The 17,889-nt window shown below is 39.8% G+C and overlaps 1 protein-coding gene across 4 annotated transcripts; it reads left to right on the forward strand.

The window, feature by feature from the left end:
• Nucleotides 1–2,038: 2,038 nt before the first annotated feature.
• LOC134666478 (probable glutamine--tRNA ligase) lies at nt 2,039–16,968 on the forward strand. Of its 4 annotated transcripts, none has more exons than XM_063523652.1 (12): nt 2,039–2,237; nt 2,310–2,708; nt 3,753–3,864; nt 4,390–4,758; nt 5,233–5,420; nt 6,204–6,430; nt 7,130–7,266; nt 8,038–8,209; nt 9,756–9,993; nt 10,915–11,060; nt 11,709–11,898; nt 16,867–16,968. In XM_063523652.1, exons 1-12 carry the CDS (start codon nt 2,121–2,123, stop codon nt 16,912–16,914), a joined length of 2,343 nt encoding a protein of 780 aa, XP_063379722.1. In that variant the 5' UTR covers nt 2,039–2,120; the 3' UTR covers nt 16,915–16,968. The 4 variants fall into 4 exon arrangements, with proteins under 4 accessions (XP_063379722.1, XP_063379723.1, XP_063379724.1 ...); XM_063523653.1 differs by having other exon boundaries at nt 4,393–4,758; XM_063523654.1 differs by having other exon boundaries at nt 3,753–3,858.
• The last annotated feature ends 921 nt before the right edge of the window (nt 16,969–17,889 follow it).

The following is a 17,889-nucleotide window of genomic DNA, read 5'->3' on the forward strand; positions in this document are numbered from 1 at the left end:
CGTTGCTCGAAGCATCCAGATTTCTGTGGGCGTACCTACCTTCAAAATCAAAGAAGCGTGAATCTGAATGCCGGATCAGTGAGCCGTCAGCTTGAGATATAAACTCAACTCCATTTGCATAATCTACACCGACGTTGCTCTTACCGTTTAATAGACTCTGCATAACGTGGAAGTTAAGTGGAAGGAATACTTAATTTGATTATATTTGCCATTCCATTTAACATATACCTATAGGCGAACGATAAGTAGGGTAGACTAACAATGTTTGATAAATAATAAAAAAAATAAGTTTTCAAGAAATTTGGCTTGTTTCAATCATGACGTGTTTCAATTGTTCCCGCCGTTTTACCCTACAGAGTCCATGCCTACAGTAACTTTGCTATACATTTGTTTTAAATTTTATTAGATATAATGACCTTTTTAATGATAACTTGGGGTGCTTTGTACTCAAAAATATCTCAATATTTAATTGTTTTTATCGGACGTCCCTAGACTAAAGCGGTTGGTTGATGATTATGAATTGTTTCTTTTTTGTTTACTTGTCTGTGTCTTTTTACTTGTCTTGTGTATTTGTAAAATATTAATCTGTATGTTTGTCAATAGACATGTTTTTTCCATGTTCTGGCGTTTGGTTTCCGCTGTAAGCCGAACATGATTGAAAATAAATAAATAATAAATAAAATAATCGTAGAATCGTAGTGGCAATGGGCAGGCCACATTGCGCGCAGAGAAGATGGCCGATGGGGTCGAAAAGTGCTCGAATGGAGACCACGGACTAGCAAGCAAAGCGTAGGACGTCCACCCACAAGATGGACGGACGACCTTGTTAAGGCCGCCGGAAGACGCTGGATGCGGGTCGCTTCCAACCGGTACGAATGGAGGTCCAAGGGGGAGGCCTATGTTCAGCAGTGGACGTCTTATGGCTGAGATTATGATGATGATGATCTATTACTTATTATTCAACAGGTTTAATTTCTTAGCTTTATTGTTTGTTTAGTTTTTTGGTCAGGGACAGTCAAATGAATGGGCTAACCTAGCAGTTCCAACTGGTAGGTACGTAAGTCTTTTTCTGGGTTAGCCGTTTTAAAGGGACGCCCATTGAAATACTTTTCTCGAGGAAAGGGTTGCGCGGTCCCTGGTTTACCTATTTTGGTTACTACTTGGTTACCTATGTAGTTCAACTTGTTCAGTATTTTGTCGCCATAGATGGTAGGATCTTATAGACGTGCTATACGCTTGGGTCCGTGAGGGACAAAACATACGCAATGCGATAGAATACTATGATTGGTCGAATTTATTTTCCCACCATAATCCATAATTTAATTTACGGTGGGGAATAAAAAATACCTGAGACTTTAGCAAGGACAAATTTAATAATTATAGCGCTTTCACTGCTACTCCTACTGAAAGATACATAATGGAAAAGTCATTTCCCCTAGTTAAGAGCCCATCAACGTGCACACTAGTGCAACAGCTAAATAATCGTGATTATTTAAAAACGAAAGATATTGAAGTACATAATAGATTATGTACGCAACGTTCAAATTAGCTCCACCTTGCGGCTAATGGATGTAACATGTAAAAAAAGAGGAGAGCGATGAACCGACCAGATAGTCTCGGTGCTTCGACAATAGATGGCGTTAAAAACAGAAGAATATTACTTTTTACGTGTCATTTTACGTGATTTTGTTCCAAATTAAAGCGCTTTTACCTATGTCTCAAATACTCTGAAATGTAACGGGCGTTCAGAAACTATAACACAATATGCTCTATGCTACAAATTTGTATTTACTATTTCTCAAAACTACACAAAATTTTTCGATCAAATAAGAATTGATCTTTTTTGATTTTTTTAATAGCAGTATTTTTGAAAGCTTAAACAAAAAATTTAACTACACCTCATAATATATTTAGAAGAACCACACTACATTATTTTGATTTTGAACGTATATTTTGCTGTCATTTTTGACGTAATTCCAGTCTGTCACTGTCACAGTTGTCATTTTTGACACGCACCACACGCACCACACGTATTGCCGATTGCTGCATGCATATAAAGCATAAAGTGAGCGGTCCTTTCGTTTCGTAGATCACTAGGCTTACGTAGATTTATTTTTAAGATGTCGCCAGAAGAAACCATAGAAAAGTTTAAGCATTTAGGTCTAAGTGAACAAAAGGCCAAAGAAACGTTGAAAAATGTAAACGTTACAAAGTTTTTACTCGCCGGTCTTAATGAGGTAAGTTTTTGATCCTTCGAAACTGTTAGAAGAAACTAAAAAGACAGATTTATTTTTTTTAAACTTCCACAGGTCAACGTCGCGAATTTGCCAGCAGGAGCAGGCATGTTAATCTACCACCTGGCTACTAAAATTAAGCCTCAAATTGCAAGCCAGCTGCCGTTCGTCTGTAAATATATTGAAAGTGGCAAGCTCGATTCGACGTTACGAGTGGACGCCGCTTTGGAATATCTCCTTAGTCACGTCGGTGAGGCTAGCATTGATAATGCCGCATTTGAGAAAGCCTGTGGGGTAGGAGTGATGGTTACCCCGGAGCAAGTGGAGCAAGCTGTAGAGAAACATATGGCCAAATATAAAGAGGAATTGATTCAGAAAAGATATCGGTTCAATTCTGGCATTGTGATGCAAGCCGTGAGAGCCGACTTGCCATGGGCAGATGGTAAAGCTATTAAGAATGAAGTTGATGTTCAGGTATGAAGTAACACATTTGTACTATAGTAAGATAAAATAAAAGATAAGATAAAATATTATAAGATAAAAAAAATTCATTGAAAAATATCCAAAAAATAAATAGTGATATTTACATAGTTGTTAAACTTGAAAGATGTTATGACAAACTGAACAAATACAAAGAAACTTCTTGATCATGAACAATGTTGAATAAATTATTGTATTTGTTCAGATGCTTTTATATTCTGATGCCATGTTCATTTTGTATAAAAGTATTAATTTGATTTCAATATCAATATTCAGCAGTGAAAACTATTTCCTACTGAATTATGATATGAGAATGGTACAAATACAACAGAATAAATATTATCAATCAAAAAGCCAATTTAGGTGTTGTTAATATAGATTGCCTAGGAGACAAAAGTATTATATTCTTGGGTTTTTCTTTATTCTTAAGTTTATGGCCGTAAGATAAGCAAATGTTAATACAAAGTTTTTGAATTGGCCTACACTACACAACAGATTACTATGGAATATGAATGTGTTGCTTAACTTCAAACCTGGGCAAATCCATTTGACCCTCTCAGCAAATATCTAATTACCTTCATACATATACCAATAATCTGACCAATGGATTTACCCGAGTTTGAAGTTAAGCAACACAAATGTCTCCATTTAGGGTTAAAACACAAGCACTTTATAACTCACAATCATGAGTTCATAACCACTCAACCGTCAGGCCTGTGAGACTGTTTTCCTGTCAACCGTCCGGGTTTTTTTTTGCGACACACGCCCCGCGCAGCACAACATTCACAACTTTCTACAAAAATTATAACTACACTGCCATCTAAGTTTTTTTAGAGCTAACTATTTAGTTAGGCTACGTTGTCGCATCAAACGAATTAGTAAATAAAGCCGAAATATTCCGTTAGATGGCTCTGAAATCAATTCTTTCTTCCACCCCTTTGGATAGTAAGGTTCCCGCGGACGGTTAAGAGCATATTTTTTTCGGATACTATGCTATCGTCGGACGGTCAAGTGGATAAAACATAATATATTTTTCAGATTTTAGATTTACTTGGTCCTAAAACTGAAGCTGATTTGGCACCTGCCCCTAAACCAGAGAAGAAAGCCAAGGGGTCTGAGGCAGGAAAGAAGCAGGTCAAAGATGGTAAAGGTAATTCAAATATTGCTATATTGCTTTTGAGGCATTTGTAATGACAGATCCTGAAAGATTTTCATTTCACCTCATTATACCTCTGGCTACAAAAGCTAGTTTTGTAAAAATAAGGTTTATGCACTAAACATTGATTTCGAAATCAATAAATGATATATTATATTTAAAAAATCCCATTGACATTGAACTTGTTAATTTACTTTGAAAGTGAACAGTATTTTTTAAAATTGTTGTTATGTTTGCGTTCTTTTGATTTTAACCGTAACAAAAACAATCAATAAGTGGGCACAGAAGGAATTGTCTTACAAGGAAATTGCCACGTGAAGCAACTCAATATGTGAAACCCTGCCTATTATGCTCAACGCTTAACTCTAGGCATTGTGTGTGTGTTAGCTTAGGGCATGGCAAGTCTACACAAACCGAGTAATTCCTTGTGAGTTGACTCTTTCTGTGTGGACTATTTGCTAATGTCTTGGCTGTCCTTTTGCAAAGTCTGCTTCATAACGTAATATGACAAAATTTCAGCAGCTGCCAAACAAGAAAAATCTGAAGCTGCTGGAGATTCAGTTTCGGCAGTTTCCATCCATGACCTCATGAAAAAGCTGCCCTTCCATGCGCCCGGCGAAAACTACAAGTCCGATGGCTATGTCGTGACTCCAGATACGAAAAGACTACTTCAAGAGCATTTGAAAATTACTGGGGGAAAAGTTAGAACTAGGTTTCCCCCAGAGCCTAATGGGATCCTCCATATTGGTCATGCTAAGGCTATTAATATCAATTTTGGGTATGCTGCAGCTCATGATGGCGTATGTTTCTTAAGGTACGACGATACCAATCCGGAAAAAGAGGAGGAAAAATTCTTTGTAGGAATCAAGGATATGGTTGAGTGGCTTGGTGAGTGACGTTTTGTTCAATTACTTTTCCGATTGACAAATACGAGTATTGTTAATTGAGTTTACAGCCTGGCCAAAAAGAGTAGAAATTAAAAAGTGGCAACACTGTGGTGTTGTCCCGTTCTCTTATATAATATGATTTGAAAGAGATGACACTATAGTGTTGCCGCTTTTTAATTTCTACTCTTTTTTGCCAGGCTGTAAGATAATTTTTTTGGTTGCACAGTCCCTGAATAATTATTTGGAAATAAATTTTGTCATTTTATCCAAAATGTAGATTAAAGGTTGAATAAATTTTATGTTAATTCCATTTTTATATGCCAACTTCTTTAGTGAATCTACAGTACTAAAATGATTTAAACTCAGGGCGGGTGATTTAAATCGTGTAATAATTTCGTCAATCAAACTATCATTTTATTTGGAACATAAAAATAAGTAGCTATAATATATATCTTAATAATTTCCATAATTTCAGGTTACAAGCCGTATAAAATCACCCATTCGTCAGATTACTTTGACCAGCTGTACGAGTGGGCGGTGCAGTTGATCAAGAAAGACTTGGCCTACGTGTGCCACCAGAAGTCCGAAGAGATCAAAGGCTTCAACCCTCCACCTTCACCGTACAGGAATAGGCCTATTGAAGAGAGTTTACAGCTCTTTGAGGTAAGTCTTACATTTATAGGAGTAGAGATGCACCAGATATTCAGTTACTATCCGGTATCCGGTATCGGGCCAAACAACTATCCGTTGCATCTCTATGTAGGAGTTATCAGACCACTTAGGGCCCCGTCACATCTAGCGTCTTTCGAGCGTCGGCGTCTGTCGGCGTCTGGTCAGCGCTATGGAAAATGACGTCGCTGCGCAGTTGCGTAGACGCTGCGTCGAGCAGTGGCCATAGAATTGTAGACGCCGACGCTCGAAAGACGCCAGATGTGGGAGGGGGGGGGGCCTTATTCGGTTGGTAAAGAATTTATGCAGTGATTTTCTAGTATGCCTAAGGTAGATGAGTATTGGGACTAAAACTAGTTTACATATTACATTTTTACTTACTTAACATAATACAAATCAGCTTTATGCAGCCAAGCCTTCCACCAGTCAGTAACTGACTACGATAACTTCTTACCAACGGTGTCAGTTGAAGAGTATTCTCAGTTGAGGGTAACCTACTAATTAAGTTTGTTTTACACATTAGTTTATTCGTTCAAGCAATCGCGAAATAATTACAGAATGAATAGTATAACAACTTTTTTTGTGTAAACTACACTTTGGCCCACTTGCACCATCCCACTAACCCTGGGGTAAGCGGTTAACAGTGCAGTGCCAAATTGTACTGGTAACCATGGTAACTCCGTTTACCAGTTAACCCCGGGTCATTGGGATGGTGCAAATGGTGCTTAAGCAATATAATTAATCCCAAGAATTCCACAAAGTTTGTTTCTTACTCAGGACATGAAGAACGGCAAAATCGACGAGGGCGAAGCTACACTGAGAATGAAGATCACCCTAGAGGAGGGTAAGCAGGACCCCGTGGCGTACAGGATAAAGTTCAAGCCGCACCACCGCACCGGCAGCAAGTGGTGCATTTACCCCACCTACGATTACACCCACTGCCTCTGCGACAGTATTGAGCACATCACACATTCTCTTTGCACTAAAGAGTTCCAGTCTCGGAGGTAAAACTTTACTGTGTTTATTTCGGCTTAGCGAACAAATCAAATATTTTGATTTGCGGTTATTTAAGTAGTCACACTGCTATACAAATGGTGTAGTCGCGGACGGTCTAAAACGCAAAATGACTAGTGTAATATTTTGCCTATATCGATTTTAGTCAACATCGCTAACGTAAAGATAAAACGACGTAAAATGATTACAAACTGAAATAAATGTCAGTCATAGACAAATAGAAAAAAAAAGAAAAAGAAAAAGTTCCGGAGGTCAGATTCGAACCGGCGTATTCAGCGACCCCGCAATGCAATTTTAGAAAGATAGGCGTCATTGACTTCCCAATTCTACGGGCGAGCAGTACGTGCTTGCCCTCGCTGGCCTCGCTAGAGGCTCTTGTCACTTTGTCTTTAGTGTATGACACTTCAGCTTGCAGTGTTTATTACGGTTTTCTAATTCAAAATTCAAATTCAGTCCCAGGAGCCCTATTGTTTATCGGTACAAATTCCATTAGTAATTTCTTCCCGAGCGCTAACGATGAGTGATTTAGAAAGATGAATCGTGAAGCATGGAGAACGTCACCTGTGGCTACTCGTATCATTGTTGAGTGAGGGAGGGATTCTATTAATTTTCTCCCAATTGGCTATTTTCAAACATAGTTTCAATCAAACAGATTTTTACCCAACTCCGATCTTGTAATATGTCAACAGATCATCGTACTACTGGCTGTGCAATGCGCTGGGCATCTACTGCCCCGTGCAGTGGGAGTACGGGCGGCTGAACGTCAACTACACCGTCGTGTCCAAGCGGAAGATAGCCAAGCTTATCGACGAGGGGATTGTTAACGGTATGTATACACTTAGGCGGATAAATGTGTAAACAGATCATCGTACTACTGGCTGTGCAACGCGCTGGGCATCTACTGCCCCGTGCAGTGGGAGTACGGGCGGCTGAACGTCAACTACACCGTCGTGTCCAAGCGGAAGATAGCCAAGCTTATCGATAGACTTAGGCGGATAAATGTGTAAACAGATCATCTTACTATTGGCTGTGCAACGCGTTAGGCATCTACTGCCCCGTGCAGTGGGAGTACGGGCGGCTGAACGTCAACTACACAGTGTATACATACTTAGTGTATGTGTATACTTAGGCGGATAAATGTGTAAACAGCTTGTACTAATATTAAACAAACAACTATTTCCGTAATAAAATGGGAATAATTTCTATTTATGTTGTATATAGCATTGTTAAGTATATGAGTATATCAATGGCACTTCCATATTTTATTACAAGTTTTTGTTGCGTTTCTTCTAGAGTTAGATCAAGGCCTGCACCGACAGCCCACGCAGTGCAAGTGTTATTTTAAACGTCAAACTTCTATGAAATTATGACGATAAAATGACACTTGCACTGCGTGTGGGCTATCAAAATCGCTGCAAACTTTTCTTGATCTAAGGGTCAGTTGCACCAACCACATTTGACAGACTGATCAACGTCAGCCGGCGCGCCCCGGCGCTTTACTATGAAACTTTCTATGTATAAAAATTTAGCGAACTCTTTAACGATTCGAACAGTTTGGTGCAACCGACCCTAACTCTAACTGTATCGTTACTTATAGACTGGGACGACCCGCGGCTGTACACGCTGACGGCGCTGCGGCGTCGCGGCGTGCCGGCGGCGGCCGTGAACGGGTTCTGCGCCGCGCTCGGCGTCACCGGCGCGCTCGGCGCCGTCGACCCCGCCGTGCTCGACGCCGCCGTCCGCGACGCGCTCAACGTGGCCGCGCCCAGGTACTCTACTTTTTTTATGATATAGGAGGCAAACGAGCAGACGGATCACCTGATGGTAAGCGATTACCGCCGCCCATGGACACCCAACTCTCTATTTTATACCACATATTAGGTATATTTTTTTACAACGTGCTTGAAAAATGTACGGGCCATTCTAAAGAATGACCCGATAAACCTCGATGGTTTTTTAGCAATTAAATTCACCAAACATACATTTTTGAGGTATTTAGTTATTCATTCGAGCAGCAGGCGGCCCGTAGCGAGCCTTATAGGTCAATCAAATTTGAAATTTTAATGATTAACTCAAACTTGTCATCCGAACTACTCAATAATGATGTTTAACCTGTATTCCGGCGTGTGAAATCCATATCGTAATGTTACGATGCTTCAAAAAAGGTGTGTACATTATTTTAAAGAATCGGCAACATGCATAAAGCGTACGGTGACTGCGCTCTGTATCTCTGCATAAGGTTTATATTTGGCCTGCGCAAATATGACCATATGTCACAATTCCGTTCTCAGCTCAAGTGGCTTCCTATTCGACTTCGCCGTGACTCTCATGTCCTCGCCCTTCTCTATGGCATTCTCTTTAACTCCGCTACACCACCTTATCTCAAAGAGCGTTTCAAGTATCTCTCTTCTATCCGATGTTCTCGGACTCATATTCTTGCTCCTCCTTCATCTACTTCAAAATTTTATAATACCTCGTTTACCTTCCGGGCTGTTCGGTTGTGGAATGCTTTGCCAGTAGAATTAAGATTAGCTAAATCTCTCCCCATTTTCAAAAATCAGCTGAAAGTATACTTTTTATCTCTGCCTTAAGTTGCCATTTTATATATTGTATATATGTAAGTATAAAATATATATTATGTATATTGTATATTTATTTGTGTATTAGGTTTTGTTGTAATAGTTATATAAGTAGTATGTAATGTGTGTTTGTGTTTAATAGTCTCCATATTTCACTCCGTGCACTACCTGTTGACTTTTTTTTGAGTTATACATTTCCTGCTACCCAAAGGTTGTCTGGAAGAGATCGCTTTTTAGCGATAAGACCGCCTGTTGTTACCGGGTTCTATTGTTCCACTAAAATTTCTTTGTAATTTTACATGTATGTAAGATGTATGATTATTGGTGCAATAAAGAATATTTACTTACTTACTCCGACCCGGGTATGTCCTTAAACTACGTCCAGGACCCGGGTATGTCCTTAAACCACGTCCAAGGCCACCGGTGGACGGGCAGCAGCGTCCCTCAAATTCGGTGTACTCGACTGCGATCGCCAACCCGCCTGCCAAGCGTGGCGATTATAGCATTCACCCCCCAAAAAAGGGGGAGGCCTATGTTCAGCAGTGGACGTTTTATGGCTGAGATGATGATGATGACTTACTTACTTACGGTGACTGCGTACCATCAGGCGGGCAGTATGCTTGATTGCCACCGAGGTGGTATTAAAAAAAACTGTGCTATTGTCTAGCTTTTAGAACAAAATAACAAGAAATAGTCGATCCACCCCGTTTTAGGTAACAGCATGGTAATTTTCCAGAGTGATGGTCGTATTGGAGCCGCTGAAGATCACCATCACGAACTTCCCCTTCGCCAAGCCCGTGTCCGTGTCGGTGCCGAACTTCCCCAACGAGCCCGAGAAGGGCTCCCACGAGGCCGTGTTCAGCCGCGTCATATACATCGAGGCCGCGGACTTTACGGAGCAGCCCGAGAGGGGGTACCGACGTCTGACGCCCACGCAGGCCGTGGGCCTGAGGCACGCCGGATACGTTATTAAGGTTCGTATCTATCTGTCATTGACAACATATTATAGTATTTTATTCAATCGTGATATACTCGTAATTGAGAGCTTTTCAGTCGAGTAGAGTTTCGTTGCCTTAGTAAGGTACGAGATTACTTACTTACTTAGTGCTGTGGCGCAACGACACCAAAGACCGCCATGCTACTCTATCCAAAGCCGTTTCTGTCCAGTCGACGGCGCCGAGTTCGCTAAGGTCTTTCTGCACTTCGTCTCTCCAGCGGTACCTAGGGCGTCCAGACGGCCTTCGGCCACTTGGTACTCCAGAGTACGCCCTCCAGACTGCGCGATCTTCTCCCATCCGGACTACGTGCCCGAGCCATCGGTACGAGATTGGTATAAGGTATTCCACCTGTCCAATTTCTTGGTCCAATGCATTGCAAAGAAAAAGCCATTGCCACTGGAGGTAGGCGTGGGTCACTCCGCGGTTTCGTCGCGTCGCTACAAGTACATGCGGCCACACTAGTTTTGGTGTCTAGTAGGAGTAGTTGCCGCGCACCGCTATGGAACAGACGCCTGCTCGCGCTTGCGCTTGTATCTCATAGACGCGTTTTTTATTTTTATTTTTTATTTTATTTATAAATAAGTTTACACGAAATTACAGTAAACCAATAGGTCGTGAAACCAACACTACACATAACAACATATAACAATTGATACTATTTACATTACATTTCACACACGGATAACAAACGTTACGTTACACTCGAAGGCCTAGCACCCATCACCTCACAGAACCTCAAGCATTCTTTCCTCACGGCCGCCCATCACCATTGAAATTGTCAAAGAATGATGAATTTACTAGTGACTTTTGTTTACATAGTTAGCAAGTTCCATAGCATGACACTAGTACTATTTGTACTATTACACAGAATAGTGCTAAAACTAAGAAACATTCCAGGTATCGAAGGTGATCCACGACGCGACCGGCAAGCCGGTGGAGCTGGAGTGCACGGCCGAGCCGGCCGAGTCCGCCGACAAGCCGAAGGCCTTCGTCCACTGGGTGTCCGACCCCGTCACCGTGGAAGTGAGGCTGTACGAACCACTGTAAGTGTACACTTGTACAGTCACCTGCAATAATATGTTACTCTTCCAAGGCTGCAAAAATGTGCCACGCTCTTATGGCTCTAAAAATAAGATTGTGTCAGATATTTACGGCCTTCGTTGTGTAACATATTATTGCACGTGACAATGAATGGCTCTTATTGCCTACTGTTTATTTTTATCCATTTTGGGTATCGTCTTGGGTCGTCCCATTAGTTTTTCGTCAAGTTCTTAAATTAGTCCTACCTAGAGTGAGTACCTACTAGAAAGAGTGACAAAAGCAGAATAGGACTAATTTAAGAACTTGACGAAAAACTAATGGGACGACCCAAGACCACATTTTGTGTTTGAATATGTAGATATTAAAGAGCATATGATGATCGCGGTTATCGATGAGATAAATACATGATTTTTTTTATACCACATCGGTGGCAACTGGCAAATGTACGTGTGACGGTAATTGGTTAACGTAGCCTATGGACGCCTGCGATTGCAGAGGTGTAAAATGCGCGTTGCCGTTGCGTTGCGTAAATATGACTTTTTGACGCCGCTCGGTAGAACGAGACGGATGATTCAAATGGTGCGAGTCTCTTAGAATCCTCTTTTCATGTGTGTTCAGTAAAATGTGTCTTTAGAATAATTCCTGTACAGGTTCAAACACAAGAACCCGGAGGACCCTAGCGAGGTGCCGGGCGGGTTCCTGTCGGACTGTCGCTCGGACACGCTCAGGGTCGTGCAGGCGCTCGCTGACCGGTCCATCCGCGGTGCCAAGGTCTACGACAAGTTCCAGTTCGAGAGGATCGGCTTTTTCTCCGTCGACCCTGACACCAACGCTGACAATGTAAGTAGCTAGTTCAAATATAAGAACCCCTCGGTACCTGGTGAGGCGGGTTCCTGTCGGACAGTCAGCAGCAGAAGTTGCTAAGGTTGCCTCCAGAATCTCGCGAACTAAATTGACAGGTCAATGTGCACAAATGATACCACAGTTTGGCCAGTGCTGTTCATATCGATATTTTCAAAAAAGTTTGAATTAGAGAATATCGCGAGAATTCACCGCTGGCGGCGCTACTGTTGCGCGGTCAGTTAAAATGTATCTTTAAGTAATTTAAGTTATTTTACAAATGTTACTTGGTATTTCGAAAATTGTGCAATTTTATAGTAAAAGACAAGGATATTGAATACACATATTAGGTTCGGAATATAGTATTCCGAAAACTGACAGCTAGAGTAACAAGTAGTAGGTGATAACATAGAAACAGTGATTTTGGCTCAAAATACAAAAAAGGCCGACTCAGATGGGGAAATGAGATAAGATAAGATTTCTCATTTAATTTGTGTGGTGTGGACGTAAAAATTAAATCGTCTCGGTGAACCCTATTGCTACGATTGTAATTATTGTAAAGAAGACCAGTCCCTAAACTGGACATTCAAGTTGACAATTAGGTCAGAATTTTAATACAGTTAAAGAATTTAAATAGACCAACCGTCAAACTTCTAATGAAAGTATGCCGTATTAAATAACAGTTGCACTCCGTGGGCTATCAAAATCGCTGCAGACTTTTCTTGGTCTAACTTTAATTATCGATCAATCTCATCACCGGTCACATTGTATAAAATTAAATCACCAATTTAAGATTTATGGCGCCAACCGCGAGCTCTTGAAATAAACAACCTGCCCCCAAACCTGCATACTAAAATTGAAATTTGTCAGTTTCGCATCCGCACCTCCTGATTTGATCGGTAACGTCACAATATTACAATCGAATCAACCACTTTTCTCGTCACATTCATACAAATTGAAATCGTTTGTGACCCCTTTATAATTATGACATGGGTAGTAAGTGCAATATCTTACTTATCGATATCATTTTGTCGACATACCCCTGACTATTTTTTCTTTGCTATTCCTGGTATCATTTTATTTGTCAAGCTCATGTCAATTTAGTTCGCGAGTTTCTGGAGGCAACTGTAAGCGGGCCATGTGTTCAAAATGATCTTGATGCGACTATTGTTAAGAGAATAAGGGTCGGTTGCACCAAACTGTTCGTATCGTTAAAGAGTTCGATAAATTTTTATGTATGGAAAGTTCCATAGTAAAGCGCCGGGGCGCGCCGGCTGACGTTGATCAGTCTGTCAAATGTGGTCGGTGCAACTGGACCTAAGAGTGTGTCAAGGTAATTTTGAACACCTCGCCCGCTTAGCAACTTCTGCTGCTGACTGAACTGTCGCTCGGACACTCTCAGGGTCGTTCAGCCTATCCGCGGCGCCAACATCTACGGAGGCAGTCCATAAAAAAACCGGGCAAGTGCGAGTCGGACTCGCGCACGAAGGCTTCCGTACCATAATGCAAAAAAAAACAAAAAAAAAAGCAAAAAAAAAACGGTCGCCCATCCAAGTATTGACCCCGCCCGACGTTGCTTAACTTCGGTTAAAAATCACGTTTGTTGTATGGGAGCCCCACTTAAATCTTTATTTTATTCTGTTTTTAGTATTTGTTGTTATAGCGGCAACAGAAATACATCTGTGAAAATTTAAACTGTCTAGCTATCACGGTTCGTGAGATACAGTTTGGTGACGGACGGAAGAACGGACGGACGGACGGACAGCGGAGTCTTAGTAATAGGGTCCCGTTTTACCCTTTGGGTACGGAATCCTAAAAATAGTTTTTTTTTCGTTTTCTGCAAACATTTGTTTCATCTTGACTAGGCCCCATGTGCCACGCGTCCATGTGCTACGCCTTTGTGTACCATCGCCGTGTATAAAAAAACCCTAGTTGACAAAAAACTGATAGACAGACAGACGGATGACCAAATAAGGGTTCTGTACCTCAAAAGGAAAAAACGACACCCTTATAGCATAACTTTGTTGTCCGTCTGTCTGTTAAGATCCTTGTCTCGGGAACGCGTAAAGGCGCTGAGCTGAAATTAAAACCATATACTCAGGTATAGTTTGAATAATCTCAGATGAATTTTTCGGGCTCGGACCCTAATCTGTTAAACAAAAGATATTGTTTCCTTTATGCAGTGGTTACAATGCTTACTGCTAATAGCCCCGACGTAAGTAACGGGAAGAAACCCATTTAAAAAGCAAATTTACCATTCTAATTATATGGTTCAAATTCTTGAATCAGCTCATTCGGAGATAACACGTTTTGGCTATCTCTAAAAACAAGATCACCCTAATTGTTCTCTGAACAAGCTGTCATATGAATTTGAACCTTAATACTATCACGATAGTTACTTTTTAAACAACATGGTTGCTTTGGCACGTGGCTGTAGACCGCTCTTAAAAGAAACAAAGGCTTTTGTTTAACGGATTAGCAACCGAACTCGAAAAATTCCCCTGAGATTATTCAAACTATACATTCACATAAAGCTGTGAAAAAAATCAAACATAAAAAAAATTATGGCCGTTTATGCCGCATAAAGTGCCATGCTGACACTTTCAAGGGAATCAAAATTTATAGGGCTCTTTCTGTTGATCTAGATTATTTGTAGATTATTAAAAACTTTTTATGCTTAATGTGTACCTCTACAATTTGTACGGAACCCTCATCGGGCGAGTCTGACTCGCACTTGTTCGGTTTTTCCTTTAGAGGTGCTGAATCTTAAAAACAAGTGCGAATAGTCAACGCTAATCAGATTGATTGATTGGCAATGTAATGGTTCCTCTACACGATGGGATCATACTGGCCCACTAAGATGGGACATTCCAGAACTATGTATATAGGGCAGATGCGTTTTAACCATCGCCTAGCCATCTCGCTGGTCCAACGATGGGCCATCGTGTAGAGGAGCCATAAGTGGCGGTTGATTAGTAGATTATAATAGTATATTATAGTTTGTCAAGCAGATTTGAAAGGCGCGAAGGGATATCGTCTCATAGAAAATCGCGCATTTTTCTACTGACAAGATTTGCTTGACCATCTGTCTATAGTATAGACTTAAGTATTACTCTTCGATGTAATAAAATTTTGATGTAGGTAATAAAAGTTGATTTTAACCTACTTCTAAGAGCCGTACCAATCTGAAACTTTGCCGTTGGCAATGAATGTTTCTAAAAATGACATTATTGGCAAAAACTGTTATTGTGATATTCATGAAAGTCAAATTTTTGCCAAGATTTGGCTATAGACACGGGGTTATATAAAGCACCATTTAACTGAAAGTATTGAAACGAAGCCAGCATCGGGAGGTCAAGTCACGTAATGTAACACTACGAAACACCCACGCAAGCCTTTTGTGTATTTCTTGGGTTAAATCGTAACTTCAATGCTAAGAATACTTACAAATTTCTGATGACAAATGAAATATATTGCAATATACTCGTACGCCCACTGTATATTAGGACTTAGGAAAATGTTTACGTCAGAAATTAAATTAGAAAAGAAAAGATAAAGCAACATTTGTGACGGATGATATGACTGTCGCGCGGGCGTTTTACCTTTTATCTCTATAACTCTGAAAATATACTTCTGTTTAAAATTTTCTCGTCAGATCCTTCGGTACCATTAACTACTACTTTATGGTATGCAGGGTAACGATATACGATTGAAAATAAATTAAAACCAGACATGTTTTCGTGTTTATCGAGCCAACTTTATGATGCAGTGGGTTCAGCAAGCAGTATTTTTAGATCATAATACGGTTGCTAAAGAATATGAATAGCAATCTTGAGGCCTCTCTCTAGTAACTTCTTTTTCTACCTAGCGTTATTCCGGCCTTGCCAGGATCCGGTTTCCTACTTGCTTTTCTCCTTGTGCGATCCTGGGCGTACTCTCGTGGGAGCCCGTTTACGGTCTTTAGCAACTACATCGATTCTAAACCTGAATAAACAACTTTTGCTCAATTGAAAATAATCACGAACATATTTAAGTTTTAATTTATACTATTAGTTTTTGCATAAAAGATATTAACATGAAAATGCGTACACAATGTTATTTTTGATCAAACTTCTTTTTTTGTTCAAAATAGCTAAAAATAACAATGCAATAATCATTGTTATTCCGACATGTTAGACATCGTTTTGATGTCAGGTGTACGTTCGGGTTGGTCTATTTGTATTTATTTTCCATTTCACGCCTCGGTCATAAATCATTTATTGTGTTCTATTTACAAAAGTGAACATCGCTTGAATTCAACACTCATTCATCATTCATTATGGAGACATTCAATTAAAGATTAAAGGTTTGATGAATGTTTTACATATTTTTTTAATCTTTATTAATTAAGTAGAGTGACCACTACGATATTGGCCACCTAATATTGGCCTCTACATAGTAATTGGCCACTCCTAACAATGACACTTCTTTTCGCTTGTTTCTTTCTGATTTGTTAGGGAAGGCCAATTCTTACTATGTAGTGGCCAATAATAATTATAGCAGTCACCCTACTTATACTTGTTTATTATAATTTTTATCGGTTAACTAGGTACCTATTTAAGTACCTATTTTTAATTTTACGCGCTCAGTCACCATAAGAATTAAGAGCAGTCGCATAAAGTTTAAAACGAATCTCACGCGATCATTTAATTTATAACTATCTAAACTAAATGATAGTAGATTTGTCAGCCTCCTAGATTCCGGGTTCGAATCCTGGTAAGGGCATTTATTTGTGTGTTATATAGTTAATTGTTTTCAGTTACGGATATTTTCTATGTATATGATTATGTATATCGTCGTCTAGTACCCACAACGAAATTGTTTTGTAGTTTTATTACTTTAATTAATTCATTTATATATTTAGGTATTTATAGTAATTTGTCAGTAAGTCACTTGTACACAAAATACAAGCTATTTTATTTGTTTCAGATCGTGTTCAATAGGACTGTTTCTCTCAAGGAAGACACTGGAAAATAGAATAGTATATATGTATTTAATACAGTTTATACAATAAACAGTTTTTATTTATTATCGCATTGTTTCCTTCGCTCACTTGTAGCGCGTTTCCTCTATTTACTCCAAGGTTCTTAAGGATGACTCACGCTAGACCGGGCCGTGGCCGGGCCGGAGCTTCCGGAGCGTCGTTTTCTATGGAGAGCATCACGTGATCACCGGGGCTCGGGCGTGGCACGGTGCGGGCCCGGCCCGGTCACGTCCCGGAGCCTCCGGACAACCTATTTTTCTCTTCGGGTGGTATTCTACTTGTTTAAGATCTTTGTCCAATATGCATTGCGTCTGACTCTCTCATTAAGCAAAATGTGAGACGCAAATACACATTGGACCAAGATTGGACAGATGGAATACCACCCCTGTGTCGGAATATATTTGCCAAAATAAGAAGGTTGCAAAACGTCATAAATTTGTTTGTTAAATATGATGGTATAGCTAATTCGTTACTTGGTCGGTTTATATTAGGTACAGCCGTCTTTGATATAATATACGTCAAGATTATATAGGTTGGATAATGTCTTGATTTATTTTGTGAAATATGGAAGTGTTGCTGAAATGTAATTTAGTCGGATTATATTAAATGAGACATCTATTGATGTTACTGCTTGTAAAAATGATTCAATAATGAGCATGTAGGTTTATAATGAATATTAAGATACTATAATATAGTTTTTTCTCACATTACCACTTATTATATGGAGTGTAGAAGTAACTTATTACTTAGATACTTTTTTATTTCGTACGAAGTTCATAGAAATATATATATATATGACAATACCGTATTTATAGCTGGTCAAACCAAATTTGTCAGTAAATAAGAACAAAAAACTATACTCATCCTTTTCTTTTGGGTGTTAGTACTAGTGTTAGACCAAGATAGCATGATTCTCTCTATCTATGTTTGAAATGAGACAGTCCTTTGACAAACTATAATAACCATTT

This window comes from Cydia fagiglandana, chromosome 8 (genome assembly GCF_963556715.1).
Source record: "Cydia fagiglandana chromosome 8, ilCydFagi1.1, whole genome shotgun sequence".
In the NCBI taxonomy this organism is placed as follows: Eukaryota; Metazoa; Arthropoda; class Insecta; order Lepidoptera; family Tortricidae; genus Cydia; species Cydia fagiglandana.

Bases quoted from the DNA above. Each gene is read 5' to 3' on its own strand.
- LOC134666478 (XM_063523652.1), top strand. From the start codon at position 2,121: ATGTCGCCAGAAGAAACCATAGAAAAGTTTAAGCATTTAGGTCTAAGT. The intron at 6,431-7,129 runs GTAAAACTTTAC...ATATGTCAACAG, and splicing joins AAAGAGTTCCAGTCTCGGAG to ATCATCGTACTACTGGCTGT. The intron at 8,210-9,755 runs GTACTCTACTTT...GTAATTTTCCAG, and splicing joins CTCAACGTGGCCGCGCCCAG to AGTGATGGTCGTATTGGAGC.